This window comes from Juglans microcarpa x Juglans regia, chromosome 8S (genome assembly GCF_004785595.1).
Source record: "Juglans microcarpa x Juglans regia isolate MS1-56 chromosome 8S, Jm3101_v1.0, whole genome shotgun sequence".
Classification (NCBI taxonomy): Eukaryota; Viridiplantae; Streptophyta; class Magnoliopsida; order Fagales; family Juglandaceae; genus Juglans; species Juglans microcarpa x Juglans regia.
In genome coordinates, this window is record NC_054609.1 from 19,874,665 (window position 1) to 19,893,355 (window position 18,691).

Here is an 18,691-nt window from a genome sequence, read left to right on the forward strand (position 1 = left end):
AGCTCTGATACCATGAAGAAGATGACAGATTTTGTGAATCACTTCACCTTGATGTGAGTGTTTCCTCTTATTTATAAACTTGTTGTATACATTTACATATATGAACCCACAGTCTATGTGATTTGATAGAGATATAAATAAACCGTATATGATAGAGATATGTATTGCAAAAATCATGCAAATTATACAAGGAAATTATTTGTCTGCAGAATCTCATCGGTCAACATGCATAACTGACTGGGTGTTGGCAGAATCCTATACTTCAATAATAATTATGTCCCCTCAATTGTTCATAAATTATAAGCTGAAGTCTGTGGCTCATCTACCCTGGAGGTAGATCATATACAAATTTCTCAACACCATCATTGATGATCCCTTTGCCTTTGTCATAAAAATGTCGATACTACATCGGCTATCTATCTTTCATTACGTTAAGGCATTCACAATGCCTATTAAACTAAATCCCTTAATAACTGTGGTGGTTTTTTTCGAGTCTTTATGCCGAAGTTGGGGGCTTTTTTCATTGTCATGAGATAAGGGCTTGCCAATGGAAGTATGATGACACTTGGGGAAAGAAGAAAACAAATGAAAAGGCGGAGGAAGTGCCGTGACATAACTCATGGTACCAAAGTTATCATGTTGCAAATAGTATTATTTTCTATGTGAGAAACATCAAATTAACTAAAATTAGAAATACAATTGGAGAGGACGGGGGACCCTATCAAACACCCCCAAATCGAAGGTAATAGTGCAAGAAATAAAAAACAAACAGGAATGGAACTTCACGGTTTGATCCCATACTTCTTAACTCGAGAGAGGCCTCATTGAAGATGGTTTTTTCTGCTAAATGAAGATCCAACAGTAATAGGTTGAGCATTAAAACGATTTGTGCTCAAGAGGCTACTAGAAATCTCCGCACCCGCATTTCGACCAAAAAAGCATCCAATTTCACACAAAAAATGGTAATGAGTGAGACATGAAGCCTTGGAGGCATGAACAAGCAACTGGAAGTGGTGGCTCAAGGTGGCCACAACTGAGGGGCATGGTGTAGCGCATGCTTGCTGGTTTTTCACAAAATGATATGGATCTAGCCCTTACAAGCATGAAAGTACACAAAAACTAGCATATAATAAAACTGTAAATCTGAAGAGGACGGAGGCAAAGCCAATCCAAAAGGATGTTTGGTTTGGAAAACAGATTGAAAGAAGTTGAAAAACCACGGAGGTGAGGGTGTTGAATGGAGACCCTGAGCACTGGCAGTGGTGCGTGGACATCACATGCCAATGGAATAGTGAAGGTACCGACAATTTATGGAAGATTGGGTGATGAGAACTCCATAAGAGCATTCTTCATCAAAACCATATTCAAAATTTGATGATATACTTAAAATTACTGTAACTCATAGTTCAAGCTGAAGCCAAAGTAGATCATTTTATCTACATTTCTTCAAATTTTGAAGATGCATTGGCTTTTAGCGTTCTTAAGACCCATAAATACTTGAAGAAAACTAAGAAGATGGGGTGGAAAAGGAAAAGAAGTTAAAAACGAGAGAAAATGAGAGAGCTGGAGAAGGGCAAGGAGGATCCCAAGCTCCTCCCTCCCAACGTGATGTTGCTCTTTTGGGTCTCTCTTTGAGTGCAAAGCTCTCTGGGAAGGGTCTCTTTGTACTTCCTGCAGTAGTCAGAGGTTGTTGAATGCAGGCTGCACACCCAAATACTTCACCTTTCCTGGCACGCCTCTTTTCGGCCTTCTCATAAAAAAGGCCTATGGTACCAAGAATATGGCCTGGGCCGAAAAGGAAGGAGACTACTTACCCTAGGGGTACCCATCTGCATGCAAGAGTTGAAATAAATAGATAACCAGCATTTTCATGATTCGGAACTTATATCATTACGAATCAACAGACTTGTTCGATACATCGGATCAGGATTAAATAGTTCTGCATACATTGTGAAGGCACCATTAAAAGACTTGACTAACTGGTGGATAGAAAATGCACCCTAGCAAGTGTGTATTCTTTTCCAGAAATCCATACTCCTGTTTGTGACCACTGCACGTCTTCCCAATCAAGATTTTCCTCCAATACCTATTTGAGCAGAACAAGATTCCATTATATAGATGTTCAAGCACATATAGAAATTGAACTCAAACAAATTTGACAACTATATCCATTTGTATAGCAATTCAATGAAAGTCTAAACAAGGATGCGAATGACGACAATGATTTCTCTTGCTCTTATGAAAATTGGAATAAAAAAACAGATTGAGCTATATGTTGGGCACTAACAAATAACAGCTCTAGTCTATAAGCAATTTACGGTGAGGACCAGCTTCACAGAAGCACCAGATATATGTGGAAAAGAAACATGCAAAAGCAAATAGTAGAGGCTGATGCAAACACCCAGTACATACTTATAATTTTTATTTTTTTGGCACCAGGTGCCCGAAAACAACGTCCCAACTAATCCTGGGGTGCACAGGATTTTATCTGAAAGCAACCATTTCTAGAGATTTTGAAGAAGAGTGCAGGTAAGTCAAAATAGACGAATGGGGACAAGAAGTACCTCCACATGTTCAAGGGGAAGTGGAATCCCAACTGATTGCATGACTTTCTGGGGAAGTGGCTTCTTACATCGAGACCACCGAAATGCATCAATCACCATGTTATCACAATCATTTCTTTCACCATTTGTCGAATGTGAGTGATGATTCTGAGACTTCTCCGTCTCCAAGCCATGCACCTGAGTTGCTGGTATAGCTTTGACCATTTTCTCTCCAGTGAAACAAAGCTCATACCTGCAGATAATAACTCAGGAGATGAGAAAAGACGAGTCACATGGGAAGTCCACGTGGACTTCAGCCTCCATAACCTCAAAATTTTGGAAATATGTGATCCCATGATTATAAAGAGTATGTAGTCAAACAACAAAAGAGCAAGGGAATTGAGCAGGTAAAGATAGACCCAACCAATCATAGAAAACAATAAAAAGAAGAGAGGATGGGTGGCTGGAGGTTTTAATCCCATCACATTGACATGCTAAGTTTTCCTAGTAACCTGTTGCATTTTAAATCTGAAGAGAGTCAGATGAGGGAAATCAAGCTAAAAAAGGGCAAAATTTGCAAATTTAGGTTCCATATTCATTAACTGCTTCCAGGGGTAGGTACCAATTGAATAAAAATAAACTTTGAGAGGGTGTTAAAACATGAAATTCAGTACATACATAATCGAGCTGAATTAGCACTTGCTAAAAAGAATACCTGCGTGAATGGGTTTCTAAATACAAAACTTCTCCCTTCTTCAATCGTGCAGATGTATAAAGGGGTTTCTTCAGACCCTTGTCAGCAACAATGCTTATGCTGTATTTAATCCTGAAGAAATTCATAAGAACATATGCGTGGAGAGCAACAATCATTAAGTGTTAAAGGCTTAAAATGAAATACAAAACAAAGCAGCAGCAGCAACAACAGAAGCTGCTAAAAAAAGTGTGGCATCTACACGTAGGTGAATGTGGAAAACCGGATACTCAAAATATAAATATGGTTACAATTCTTAAGCCATGTATTTACCATTGTCCCTACGACTGACAATTACATGCGACTGGTCAAAGATGGATTGCATTAACAGCACTGTAAAGCAAATAAATCATAGCCACAACAATGTAAATAATGTAACCTATACCAGAAGAGGTGGCGATGGAGGAGAAAAAGAGAATTTACTTGCATGGCATCCTTTAAGGCAAATGCATCCACTGAAGTAAAACCTAGCCACAATAGGGGCTGTTTGGTTTTGTTTTAGAGAGAAGGCAGGGAATTTTTCTTAGAGAGAGATGGGTGTAATGCCATAGTGCTGGATACGTTTAGTCTATTGCTCAGTAAATACCTATTCAAAGATGCAAGTGGCAGAATGGTTTGAGACATAGAATACAGTGGATATTCAAACTTGTGCACATCCAAACCATACATTTACCAGTAAACCAAACTTCTAAAAAACACCATATATCAGTGTTAAACCTATTTTTTAAAATGATACAAATAATAATTGCATGTGATGTCAGATTTTATGTACATGATCTAATAATTTTTGTAAGACTAAATCTTGGTCCATGCTTTCATTTAATCATGTGGCCACCATCTCATAGATCAATACCATCCCCCCCTCCCTCCCTCTTCTTCCCCTTTTTTGCTTCTTTCTTTTATGTTTATCAGACTGCCATACTAAAAATATTAGATTTGAGTAAAAACACCAAAACTTTTTTTTTTTTTATATATATATACATATATATAGGTAAAGATATAAAGAAGAAAGAACAGTAAAAACACCAAAAGTTGCGAGAGAAACTTACAACAGAGATAACAGAGCTTGTGAACACTAACAATACATAAGTTCTAAGAACTTAAATATCTGCAATCCCCCCACGGTGCATCTCTAATTATTAACAAAGGCTCATGATCAAAAAAGTATGAGAGAGAGAGAGAGATTTGAAGTGTACCAAGGCTCATTGCAGAGGTTGTACTGTATTGTAACTTCTCGTACATATCTCTGTTGCCGCAATGCATTCTAGAGAATGAAAGTCATCACGAGACTAATTACAATCCACAATTCATACACGTTTTTACAATTATATAATAACTTTGCAATCTCAAAACTCACGTCTCATAAAATTTAAAATTGCAATTATCAAAGGTCAGATATCTACTGTTTGATGATGCTACAATGCTTTACTACCTTATTTTTTACAAACTTAAGGCATAGTTAGCACAATACAATCCTAGAAAGTTTAGGCAGTAGACCATCTTCTACCCCTTCTTTCCCTAAGAAGTTGTTTTCTGGATCTAAAAGCTGCTTGATTCTTTCTTTATTAGCCTCTCTAGGTTTCGTTATCCTTTATCGACAGATATATGGATCTATCTGTGCAGTGCTCAGCATTCTAGAAACTTTGCCAGAAGTGAGGAGTTGCTTCCCAAGTTTGCATAATGATTTCCAACGTGGTAACAAAGCCTGGTAGACTGGGAGATCTAAAGCCCAAGATGAATCACCTTAAAGAAGGTTATGAAATGCAAATTTTCTTCTTCAACAGTATGATGCTTATATGCCAAATGACAATCATAACTTCCATTTTATTATTCGAAAACATTATGAATTCAAATAATTTTCATATTTCATTTCTTTATCTATTTTACATTTAAATTTTGGCAAGAAAATTGATCAAAATTCATTAAAGAGCGCTTGGGGTGCAACCCAAATATACTGGGAACAACAGATATGCAGCTCAAACTACTAAACAATAAAGTAATAGATGTAAGATGTCCACCTCTGGATCACACAATTAGGCCAGCCACCTGCCCTATGCGGGTGGCTACAGGCCATCCCGGCCCCACCCCCGCCCAGGCGGGGGTCCCTCTGTTGAACCCACACCTGGCCCCCATCCCACATATGTGGGTAGCCCCGCCTGGCTGCCCGGAGGGCAGATTGGCCTATGGGCCGTCTGGCCACCCATGGGCCTGAATGGGTTATAGGCCCATTGAGCCAAAAACCTGTTTTTAGATCCCATAATGACTTTAACAGCCCGAAAATGGCTGTCAGCCCATATCTAGCAAAATAAACACAATTTTTTTTTATAAGTAAAAATAAATGCATAATTTTTCAATCTAAACTTCATATAAATAAAGTTTTTGTCTACACTTCATACAACGATTTAATTGGAAAATGCATTTAGTATACAATAATAATAAAGTAATGCAAGATACAGTCCTATGGTCTATAAGACTTGCGCAGTCCCTTTGAAAAAAAGTGGGGCCCACCATAAAAAGTGATTTTTTCATGTGGGTCCTAGGTGTGCCCCACTTGTTTTCAAAGGGACTGTGTGGGGCTTGCACATCCTAGGACTGTACAAATCATTTTCCATAATAAAATGTCACTACCCAAAATATATGCTCATATTTAAGAAAGTTTTGTCCAAACTTAGTGTATTTCTCAACAATTCCACAAATACAAATGTGTCTCAAGTCTTAGGAGAATAGTTCCACATGGTTTACTTTCATAAGGACAAAATCTGAATTTAATTTAATTTCAGACCACAGACAATTCCTCTCATGGTGTCAAGTACACAAATGTTTTGCCCGTGTATTGGATGCTTGGGGGTATCACAGTCCCTACCCCACCTAAAAAAAAATGTTCTTAAACCGATCAAGGACAAGTTAAAAATTTTCTACAGCATCATAAAAAAAATTCATAATAATACAGACAGGGCACGTAAAAGATGCTTGCTACAGAAGCATAATATATATTTATATACTTATCAAAAATATATATATTTATAGGTAAGATACAATTTTATTAAGAAGAACGGGCATAACCCAGTAAATAGGGATTATACAAGAGATTCACCTAAAAAAAATCAAAGATGTTTTCAAAAAATACAGGCATGATAACTTTTTTATTTTTTATTTATAAGTAATGATAAAAGAAATTCTAGCTTGCGGAAAAGTCTCAAACAGTTGGTTTAAGAGAAGATGTCAGTGGTACCGAAGCGGCAGCCCTGGTAGTCATTGTCCGTTCAACGGCCACAGGAGCAAGGGTGGGCTCCACTGTTGATGTATGTGTAAGACAAGGTTCAAGATCAATGGTTCCACCACCTTTCTGAAATTTAAATATAAAAAAACAGAACAGAAAATTGAGACAACATCAAGATTGGCTTTCAGATAAGAAAATATTTCACAGATACCGTTTAGAGCATCAAATGAAACTAATAGCAAATCCAAGCAACAAGTCCATAGACTTATACAGCAACAAGTCCATAGACTTATACAAAGCATTTCCAAGATCAAATGAAAGCACAAAAGAAATACCATTACTTGGGGGAGGCAACAATGAAAATATAGACTATAACTAGATGTTTCTATAACCTTCACGATGCAGCATCGCTCAACACGGTAACTACAACCAATTGCAGCACCCCAAGCTCGAGAACGAACATTATTTCTCAAGGTGGATATGTAACCTAAAACGTTGGAAGTACAATGTTAGAATTACAAAAGTCATAAGCAGAATTTTTAGAAAAAATATTTTTACTTGATCGGTAGAATTAGTACAAAATATAAAAAGAAAACGAGAAAAATTAAAGAAAATTCTGGAACGTGCTCACAAAGTATTAATTTGTAATGACCCAAGGAAGACCCAAGTCATATCTGGACTCTAAAGGACTAGTCAATGTTACAATTGAAGTCCCTTGGAATCATCATAAAGGGCAAAAACTTCTCCTTCCCAAGAAACTCATTCACCATCTTCCTATACTCGATCCAAGATATTACAATCTCTCCCCTTAAATTCCTGAAGTTCAGGTCAGGCCATCCCATTCTAGGTGGCATGGCTCAAGTCCTACACTTATGGTTGGATTTGGCTTTGATAACATTAATAACAAACCAAGGACAGTCCAAAACCTCATCTAAAACCTATACTACAAAAGAACTAGTAAATATTACAACTGGCACCTCTGGGAATCATTATAAAAGACAAGAACTTATTCATCTAATGCAATGCAAGATCCGATTCACCACCTTCCTATACCCAATCTGGGGTGTTACAAAATTATTCGAGAAGTGTACCTCCCCTAAAAGTCCAACTGGTAAAGTTTTGGACCTTGCATTGATTGAGAGGTTTAAACAAATTGAGAAGGCTTTTAAATCATGTATTAAATTAAGTTTGAAGGAATTCTTATGATTAAAATCTGAAATTAAAAACAGGACTTACTTGATTAATGACTTAGAAATTGTCCAGTCTTGTTTTTATATAAGTAGAAATTGTTAGTAAATCAAATTGAGGAATGCAATAAAACTTCTTATGGCGGGGAAAAGGACTGGCAATGGAATTGAAAATTATGAATCAAAAGATTCCCAAGTTTCAACATTCTAAACCTCTCACTTTCATAATCCTCTTGTTTCCTCCTTTCTTCTTCATCCCTACTTAAACTTCGGCACTTTCTACAATTACTTCAAACCACAACCCAACCAGGAAAAATAAAAATTCAAAATAGTTACGTTCTATACTTAATCAGAAACCCATAAAACTTCTCTTGCCAGGTTAACAACTCTAATTTTTTCCTAACCATGAACAACCAATTAAAATTTAATTTGTGGCATCTTACTTGTAATGTCAAGCATCTATGCAGGACTGCCTTATGTGTTTTCAACCATTAAATTATGCAGAAAAGATAGGTACAGTTGAATATAGGCTTACAATCTTGTGGAGGTAGCACTCGAATAGTAGCACGCAACTCTAGGATAGCAGGTGGAGGAGGAGAAGCTGTAGGGCGGCAGTAACCAGTATGCATGAGAACTGGAACACAAGGAAATTTCAATATTAATCTTCATACACCACTTCAGTGATTTACTTTGATCAGTCCGTCAATTTTATTTATAAGAAAAAGGGGTGTAACCTAGGTACACAGGGAGCATACAGGAGAAACACCTAAACAAAGAATATGAAAAGATCTAGAGCCCTGAAAACTCGAAGTTGAACAACAATTCAGAAGTACAATCCAATGGTAAAGAGTAATGAGAATGCCGTTTTCTGGCATAATTAAAACAATCATAATACCACTAACAAAAGTCATGTGTAAGAATGTGGTGAATCTGCCGATCATTTATTACTTCACTGTTAGGTGACAAGGGTATAGGATGAGATCTTTTGCAGGACCAGACTTGCATGGGTGATGCCTAGGAGGGTGGTGGATCTCTTTGCATGTTGAAAATGCCTTCAGGGCAACCCACATTTTGCTGCTGTATGGAGAATGATTCCTTTATGTCTCACGTGGTGCATTTGGCTTGAAATGAATGGTCGGCGCTTTGATGATCGGAAGCGCTTTTTAGATGAGCTTAGAAATTGCTTTGATGATCAGGAGTGCTGTTGTATTCAGGTGTTTTCTTTTGTATACTTCTTGTGTACATGGGCTTCGCCTATTTCATTTGCTTCTAATAAAATGATTTCTTACTTATCAAAAAAAGATCGGGAGCATTCTTTAGATGAGCTTAGAAATTTCTTTTTCCACGCCTTATTTCTTTGGACTTCTGCTATTGTACTCAATGGATCTAGCTTTCATGATTTTCTTGCATCATTTTCTTGCTCCTAAATTGTAACTAGGTGTTCTTTTTCGTATACTCCGTGTAGTTGGACAACGCCTAGTTACTTGACTCATAAAATTTTATTTTATTTATAAAAAAAAGGGTCATAATACCACATACCAGCAACAAGATCTGAGTCATCAGTGTATATCTCTGTCCCCCAGAGCTGGCCACCTCTGACCTGCACATAATGGCCTCACTAAGTTGAAATGAAGATACAGCATGGCTATTAGGAGCATATATTCAAGCTTCAAACTCTACACTAGCAATAATTGGAATAAAGTGAGTAATCCGGCGTAGATATTTAATCAAATAAAACTAGAAGAGTGACAATACCCTTGTTTTGATAGGTAAATACAACTCACCGCACCCAAAAGAAGTTGAGTGATTCACCACTAACCCTTTCTGATAAAAAAAAGATGTTGTATGGTCCAAAGACACCATTGACAAGGAGCAAGATCTTAGTTTCCATAATAAAATCCATAAAGCCAGGTATTGATGTAAGAGTTGGTGAACAGAAAATATTAATCTTCAAAACCATCAAACACATGACAGACCACCACGAATACAGGAAGATTTCCCCATAACAGCAATGTGACAAGGAGCTGTGAAGTATACTGCAACATCATTTGGCCACATTTCTAAAAATCTAATGCCCTGTTCCATGCAGCTAGACTTTGATTAGCAATCCTGCCACCCCCCGGCAGGTGCATGATAGGGTTGACAATATTACCCTTTTCCTGACAGTATAGTCCCCATTACATCACTGTGTGGGATTCTTCTGTTTCTAGCCAATTTAACCAGTTTACACTTGCATTTCCAAGAAACAATATCCTTGAGAAAATAACAGCCAAAGATGATAACAATCTAACTTCATTTTTTTAATACAATTACAACAATCTAACTACTTGTGCAGTTAACCATTTATTCTTTATAAATGCCACATTAAACGAGGGGCGGTAAGGATAGCCAAGCAATCATTGAAACAACACAACGTCAAAGATCAAACTTAATAAAATAAAGAAAAGGAAACAAATCATAAGGTGGATGTCTCAAGTAAAATTATCTCCTAACTAGACCCTTCCATTCAGCCAAGGATGTGTGGCACTTCATTGCCTCCACAAAAAACTATCCAGCTAAGCATTCCGTCAGATCCATATCTTCAAAATATTTATTAACCCGAACGAACAAAATTTTGAATTGAATCGTACCAGTCTCTATTCCGTACATATTATTTTAAGATATGGATCTGACAGAATGCTTAGCTAGATAGCTCCAAATCCTACAAATACTCTCTCAACAATTTTACCCATTTTGTTTTGTGTGCATGGGGAAGTTGCAAACTTTTCCACAGTTTCATCAGATATGTCTATTGAGTACATGATAGAGGGAATGGCATTCTAGAATAAAGCCCATAATAGGTTGCACAAGAGCATAAACTGTAAATACCTAAGAAGTTTGTGAACACTGGGTAAATTACATTATGCAAATTATAAAAAGCCAATTGATCAATGTCATATAAACATGAATCAGTTTGACTTTACTTGGCGATTCGTAGCTGTAACATGCTCAGCGGGAATTCGAATTTCAAGAGTTGGACCATTTAATGAGCTTTCCCCATTATTTTCAGCTTCTGATGCTTTGTGTTCCTTCCACAACTTTATCAGTTCTTGCATACATTCACCAACTTTATAAACAACAGAAGATACTTCAACTTTACCTGAAACACTCGCAGCTTTAGGATATAACAGATAAGCACAAGAAACAAGTAATATTAAAGACATGATGAATGGAAACAATCAATTCCCATTTTAATATACAATGGCTAAAAGTGTATTATGAAATAAAGGGGTTAAAAAGCTTTACACCAATAATATTTTTTTATAGGTAAAAGCTTTACACCAATAGTACACTACCACTGATAATTAATTACCTTTTCACATTAAACATGAATCAATTTGAAATTTCAGAAGCATTGCGAATGATAAGAATAAGAACAATATTTTCTGGCCCGAGCTTTAAGGTTTTAATAACAAATATTTGATTTTTTTTCTTTATCACGCATTAATCACCCCCCCCCCCCTTTTCCTTCTCTCCTCCTTTCGGTCCACAAAAAAAGCAAACGCAACATCATGGTTGAAATCTCAAGACAATATATGAAATTAGTAATCAGAAGTTAGAAAATAGATCATTTTGTAAGTGCACATGCATTCTCAAAGATGCACATTACTTAGTCAGGCAATTTAATTGCCATAATAATTGTAGAAAATAGTATAATGAAATCCAAAGATATATGCATTTGTATCAAACAATGGATACTTATTCTAATTTCGAACAGACTCAACAAGAATCAGGTTAAGATAATATGAATTCTGATTTTCAAATCTAACGGAATGCTAATACTTTTTGATCGGGAAGTACAGATATTAATGCAAACAAAATCATCACAAAATGCAAGGTAAACTGGAGATGCACAAATGAAAGTGATTTTCGTAGAAATCAACATTACTTCCCCAGGGCATGTCAGTGAAAAGAAGTTACATCTGATAAGATGAAATACAGCAGCTTACCTTGAGATCTGCAAAAAAATAAAAGGCAAAAAAATAAAAATGTGCAACCAGGGGAAAGAAGAAAAATATTAAGATTACCACCAAACAATAAATATCCATTGGAGAGGATATATCACATAATATTTACAGCATAGATATTTGAAAAATGAAAAAATAAAAATAAAAACTACAGTGTTAGCACCATTGAGTTGGTAAACAAATAATGTCATATTCTGAAGTTAGAGTTATGTCATTTTCACTTACCGTTTTGCAGTTTATCTCCTATTAGTCATGAGCTTTCTTGTTTGGCTAATAATAACCCCCAAATCCTTTACCCACAACAACAAGCCCCAACCTAGAAGCCATTGGTAAACAAAAGAAGACAATTCCAACAACACAATTGCAAGGAAAAAAGAATACTTATTTCTGCTTTAAATTTCCCTACCGGACCACCTGAAAACACTAACATTGCCCTGCCTATAAATGCTTGGTTTCAAGTTAAAACTAAAATTTAGCATTCTACAAAAACTTTGTACTTTTGTATCGAACAAATTGAAATTAATAATTGCAATTAGTTTATTTGCACCATGCCACCAATCTAAATCACTGCATTTCTGCATAGCACATGCGTATGTAACTTTTATTATTTAAAAGAAAAAGAACGTCACTGGGCTTTAACTTTGATAGTTGGCATATAACACAAATCTCATCTACCCTAAACAGAATCAAGAAAAGGACCAAGCGGCCCCCAAATATCTTTTATTCCTCCAAAGATCATAATTTTATAGCATAGCAAAAGATCAAATATATACATCAAAGATGCACCAAGCCATGAAAAAAAAGCATATGAGAAAATATGAAAAATAAATATTAGAGTCCTTCTAGCAAGCCAGTGTGAACAACACACCATCCACTCCACGTACATGACAAGATTTGATTTGCAGGATTCAAGTTTTTAAATTTTGCTGGCAAATCAAAATTTAATAAAACTTAAAAGATTTTGGTTTCAATAAATAAACAACATTGTATCAATAAATTTTTTATGGGTAATATTTATCATTGAAATTAATATCTATCCAGAAGGGGATAAAAGATTAAGACCTCATTTGGATAGTGAGATGAGATTAGATGATCTATGAATAGTAGTACTCAAGGGAGGGGCTGTAAACAAGTTCCTGTCTTCACTTTTCTAGTATTAGAATGTAATTAGGTGTTTCTTTTGTATACTTGCTGTGTACTTGGGCTTCGCCTATTACATTGTGCTTAATAAAAATTTTAACTTATCAAAAAAAATGAATAGTAGTGAAATGGTTTGAGTTGAAATGTTTTATGGGATTTTGGGAAAAGAGAGAAAAAATTGAATAAAAATATTATAAAGTTAAAATATTGTTAGAATATAATTTTTTAATATAATTTTTGTTTTGTAATTTGAAAAAGTTGAATTGTTTTTGTGTTTTGTTTGGAAGTTTGAAAAATTTGTAATGATTAGGTAATGATTAGATGAAAAGGTTGAAGATTTGAAATTGAAAAGTGTTTGTGTTTTGTGGTGTTTGGATATTGAGATAAGATAGTATAAGATGCGAGGCTCTTGCTATCCAAACCAGGCCTAAGAAACCTAACAAATTTATATCCAATATTTTTTTTATAAGTAAAATAAAATTTATATGCCATATTAACAGTTTCAGTACACAAAATTCAATATGCAGATCTTATTTTCACCAACAGTAACGTTTAATATGCGAAAATTGATCCATTAAGGTTAATAATCTTGCAATTAAATTGGCAGCAAAAGAAAATAGTATGACACACCCTTCATTTTCTTGAGCACGAGACCTAAAACGGAGCTCGCGGCTAGCCACTTGAGGGCTACCCCTTGACCGCTGCATCCTCTTCCTTTGAACTCCATAATTATAAACTTCCCTTTCCCTTTCAGAAGCCCCTTCACCATCTGCACATCCATCATCCGATTCTTTGTCATCGCACCTAGTGCGCCTTTCAGTTATATCTCCTTCAATATCATTACTTTCCTTCCTCCTGTCTCTTGCTTCCCTATCAACATCTTTCCAGCTATCAAAATCTTTCTGTTTCTTCTGCTCTGATGCTAGATTTTCCTGCTCTGGAATTCTTAAAGACCCATCTCCTAATTCCTTCTCGTTGTGAGAAATCTCTTTGTCTACTCCATTCCATGGGTCCCTCCGGGTATGATCCTTTTCCCTCTCTTTTAGTCTTTCCCTGTCTTTGGAAAAATCTTTTCTCTCTCTCTCCCACCTCTCTACATCTCTTTCTTCTTTTGTTGAATCTTTGCACTCACCACCGCTATTAGCTACTGGAGGACCACTCCTACGATCAGTTCTTTCCCTATCCCTTTCTCCCCAATCCCTATGCTTCACATCTTTCCTCTTTCTATCCTTATCTTTCAATTTCTCTTCACCCTTTGAACCAACTTTGTTTTCTCCGACAGCCTCGTGAGATTCCCCATAATCCCTCTCCTCAATTGTTGAGCCTTCCTTTCCAACCTCACTGGGGCTTTGTGAATTAACACGTGGAACATGCCAGATATTTATACCTCCACTTGGGGCATCCAGATATTTTTTTACCCTATGGTGTTCTTTTGATTCTTTCCAATTCAAGTGACTACTTGCTGCACCATAAACATCCTTTTCCGTCTTCACATCACCTTTTGGATCATTAAAACTTTCCCTATCATATCTCATTTCCTTATTATCATCTCCTCTACTGTCAGGTCTTACATCCTTTTCACTCTTCACAATTTGAGATTCCCTCCTCCCCTCACCATACAACTCCCTCATCTCCATCTTTGTATCTCGGTTCTCAAACCGAAGATCTCTACCATCCTTGGAATCCTTCAATTCCATCTTGCTTTCAGAATGATCGACATGTGATTCATTCGAAGAAGATGGAATCCTATACAATGAATGAAGAGGAGATCTTCTATCTGCATCGCGAGATTCAGTCCGGGGAAGCTTCGGCACCCGACTTTCTTGAACTATCTCATAGGGGGGATGGTAGTCGCTCGAAACTGCAGCTGACATCTTGGGGTATGCACCAGAATCCTCATGTGGGTATTTTGAAGATGAGGAATGACCACTCTCATCATGTGATCGTTTAGGAGCACCGCTCATAATGATAATCCTGTACAATTACACAACCCAATCTTATTGAATACAATAACCAACACCAAAAAGCATCTCCTAAGAGAAAAGCCAAGTGCGCTATATGGGTGAGAACAACTTCGCATATAGTTAGAATCATTCATAACTAGAGCAATCCTCAAAAGACAGAAGAAAAAAGAACAATACAACTGTAAAGCATAACAAATTGGAAATATGATAGAAGTGAGAAAAATTAAAGATTTTTTTTATTTTATTGGCACCATATGTCTGAGAACAAAGTCCTGACTAATTCCAGGTGCACAGGTCCTCGAGAAGGAGTTTTCCATGTGTATACCTCGGATAATTCAATGGGAAGTTCTCCAGAACATAATTGTTTGCACCCAAGAGGATTCGAACCTTAGACCTGGAAGGAGCATACCACCAAAACCGTCTTTACCACTTGAGCCAACCCCTAGGGTTCGAAAAATAAAAGAAACAATAATCCTTTTCATAATTTTTGAGAGAACATACATTACACGAATTAATTCAAAGCCTGAGTTGTAATTTCTAAAGTTTAATGTTAAGCTTAGCCAGTGATTTTGGTGAAGATATACAGATAAATGACTACGCTTTTCATATTTTATCAGCAATCCAACAGGTAAACAAGGGATAATGATATATAAACAATATTGCTCTTCAACTCATTAAGTTTGCCGACATTGAAGCACCAAAAAACGATGGGAAAACTGAAATAGAAACAGGAAAAAAAAAAAAAACTATTGAACAATAAACCCTAACGAAATCCCCACGTTAGGGAAGAAGAATCAATTTCAAACCTTTTTATTCCCCTTACGGTTAACGAGAAAACTGAGGGAAAATGAAGGTAAAATCGCGATGAAACCCGAAAGATTTAAGACTTAGTGGAAAAGGAACCCTACAAATTAAATTCTGAATAAAAATGAAGCAAGAAATATGAAGGTGAGAATGTAGACTCAAAGCTTCCTGACCTGTGTCCGTGTGCTTGGATTTGTGCGCCTCTGTCTCCCCACTGACCACGTTATTCTGAAATCTGAAGTTCTTTTACATCCGTCTTTGTAATCCGACGTCGTTTTCCTTTATGGAACTATTCAGAGGTGGAGCTAGCGTGACGGTGGATGTGCTGATCGGATGTGATGTCTATTGAAATAAAATATTATTATAATATTTTTTTTTAATATTATTTTTATTTTATGATTTAAAAAAATTAAATTATTTATTTTATTTTATATTAAAATTTAAAAAAATTATAATAATTAAATACGATGAACTGAAAAGTTTCTTAAAAATAAATGAAACCTGAATGTGAGCATGTTTTTACTTACTAATTATTGCTAAAAAAATCTTTTTTCAGTTTTTTTTTTAATTTGTTAAGTGAAAATTAATCTTCTTTTAAAACATAAATTTGAAAATAGAAAATAAAGAATAATATTATAATAATAATATTTAGCGATGGTTATCAAATATTGTTTTGGTACTGAGATCTTTTTTCTTTTTAAAAAAAATCGCAACTTCCAAATTTATCCACGTAGACTCTCATATTTCTGGAAATATTATTTTTTGACATTTTTCAAATAGTAAATAAAATGGTAAGATGAATTATTTTGACACCTCTCTCCTATGCCCTTCTTAGCTCTCTCGTGGGTTTAGAATTCTTTTTCTTTAATTTACCCTTGATCTTTTTAAAGAAAAAAAGAAAAAAAAAAAAAAAAGGAAGTATGACTTCTTGTGTCTATAACACACCCAACTTACACACACTATGTAGAGAAATTATTATTTTATACGTGTTTCAAACGTACTGAGAGGACTCCTCAAATAGCTGAGAGGTGGACTAAGGGACTTGCAAATATACAAGTAAAGAAGAGAGCTCAGAGGTGGTCAGGGGACCCTTCGATGCTTAAGTCAGTTTTCTTTTTTAAGAAGTGTTTACTTTGCCTTCAAATTTCGTGAGTTTGAACATACCTTGATTAGGCTTTTATATTAGGTAGTCCGAAGTTATGTTACTCTCATCCTAAGGAGCTGTCTCATCGTGCCTCATGCCTCATGCACGTGAATCAATTAGGGGACGTGATACCCTAAGGAAAATAATTAATGTGGCGTTGAGTTCTAACTTACATCTCGGCAGCCTCAAAGTCAAGTTCGACGAGTCCCTCTCTCCCTTTGCGGGAAGAGTCATGGTTGTTCTTTCGGCACACATTCCCATGGCTATTGCTTCACCACCATCATTTCGGTTGCCTCTCAGCCTACTGCAACTGCGCCCACCTTTCCTTCCTCAGTGTAGTCTTCATGGTTACTTCTCTCGCACGCTTCCTAGCAATTGTTATCTAGGGACTTGTGGTGTTTGCACCTCCTCGGCTTGTCCTAATGCTGTCCACCTTTCTTTTTCTAAGTGAATGGTGGTTATAGTTTCTCCCGCACACTTCCTGATAGCCACGTGCTAATGATGATTCAAGGCGGTTGACAGGTCGGGTGATGGTCGGCATTTGTCACTCTTGGCATCCTCTGTCAGCATCTCATTAATCTTGGGCCGGGTCAAACAGGCCTCTCACTTGATGGGACAAGCCAACCAAAGGTCGCCATCTTCATTTTGTCAGACCGATGAGCCTCCCTTTAGATCGGGATTTGGGACTCTTAGACTGAGCCTTTTTATCCTTTCCAACTATAGTAGCCAAATCTAGAACATTTAGGTCAAGAAATTGAACAATTCAACACATGTTAATAATAAATTAATAATGGTGCGGAGACATAATGACAAGATTTTACGTTTTTGACATTGATGTCAGTGTGTCACGCCTTGCCATCCAAAAAAATAGTATTTTTAGCATCCACTTTTTTTAAATCAAAAGAGTTTGAAGATTTTAATATTCTAACTCTTATTTCAATGAGAGACCATTTATTTGTAAAAGATCATGTTTTCCCCCAAGCTAGCAAAATTGTGTTTGGTTACCCGACTAAAATTCTAGCCCAACAAGTAATTAATCAATCTAATGAATTTTTCTTAATAAAAAATTATACTCATTATCCTTACACCTCACACTTACTTTTATTTTTTATTTTTTTATTTTTTTTCCTTAGTATTTATGTAGTATAGGGATGATGAATAAAAGAATTATTTCTTAATAAGAAAATTTTTATTACGATTTTTGTGCCATCATTTGAATTATTAATTTGTACCCGTTGTTTCACTTTAGTATATAGTTAATGTTGTTGTATCAACAGAAAAATAGGATAAAAATATAGTTTCTAAGATTAGTTATGAGTAATGGTCCATTTTGGTATTGTCTTGTGATTGACCAATATTGAACATTAAGGCCTCGTTTGAATATAAAAATGATCTCATCTTATCATTTTAATTTTTTTAAATTTTCACACAAGATATAATAAACAATTCAACTTTTTTAAATATCAAAATAATAATAATATTAAAAAAATAATATTCTAACAAGTAATTTTAATGACAAGTAATTTCGAAGACCGTACAAACATAACATGACATTTATCTTATTAAATCACAATCTTGTATAATAATTAAATAAATCAATTTTTCACCGACGTAGTCTCATTTGTAAATAACGACTTATCTTTAGACCGATGAGAGCATACTACCAAGACTATCAACTTTTTGTATCAAAAAGGAAAAAAAAAAAAAAAAGACTATCAACATTTTACTAATCAGACGTGGTCTTATTTATACATATCAATTTCAATCTTAGGCTGGGGAGAGCATAACCCCAAGACAAATTGTTTGGCAACGAAAACATTTTAAAAAAATTTCCACATTTTTTAATTTTTTTCTCATAATTTCATTCCTAAACATTATTCAAACGTAAATAATTTTTCTATTTCAACTTTTCATCTAATTATTACCTAATC

At 35.6% G+C, this 18,691-nt stretch overlaps 1 protein-coding gene across 6 annotated transcripts; it reads right to left on the minus strand.

The window, feature by feature from the left end:
- Nucleotides 1–1,834: 1,834 nt before the first annotated feature.
- LOC121244350 lies at nt 1,835–15,937 on the minus strand. 6 transcript variants are annotated; one of them, XM_041142382.1, is made up of 13 exons: nt 15,790–15,861; nt 15,138–15,206; nt 13,479–14,822; nt 11,691–11,698; nt 10,665–10,855; nt 9,241–9,301; nt 8,237–8,335; nt 6,850–7,001; nt 6,527–6,640; nt 4,491–4,558; nt 3,259–3,369; nt 2,565–2,796; nt 1,835–2,086 (listed from the first exon to the last, which is right to left on the minus strand). In XM_041142382.1, exons 3-13 carry the CDS (start codon nt 14,810–14,812, stop codon nt 1,976–1,978), a joined length of 2,481 nt encoding a protein of 826 aa, XP_040998316.1. In that variant the 5' UTR covers nt 14,813–14,822; nt 15,138–15,206; nt 15,790–15,861; the 3' UTR covers nt 1,835–1,975. The 6 variants fall into 6 exon arrangements, with proteins under 6 accessions (XP_040998316.1, XP_040998314.1, XP_040998318.1 ...); XM_041142380.1 differs by having other exon boundaries at nt 15,138–15,254; nt 15,790–15,823; XM_041142384.1 differs by having other exon boundaries at nt 10,665–10,840; nt 15,138–15,254; nt 15,790–15,821.
- Between the last annotated feature and the right edge of the window lie 2,754 nt (nt 15,938–18,691).

What these genes read in the sequence shown, in the direction of transcription:
- LOC121244350 (XM_041142381.1), bottom strand. Translation starts at nt 14,812, where the DNA reads ATGAGCGGTGCTCCTAAACGATCACATGATGAGAGTGGTCATTCCTCA. An exon ending in AACCTCTGCAATGAGCCTTG is followed by an intron (nt 3,370 to 4,490) that starts GTACACTTCAAA and finishes GAATTTCTTCAG; the next exon opens with GATTAAATACAGCATAAGCA. An exon ending in TTCCCCTTGAACATGTGGAG is followed by an intron (nt 2,087 to 2,564) that starts GTACTTCTTGTC and finishes CTGCTCAAATAG; the next exon opens with GTATTGGAGGAAAATCTTGA.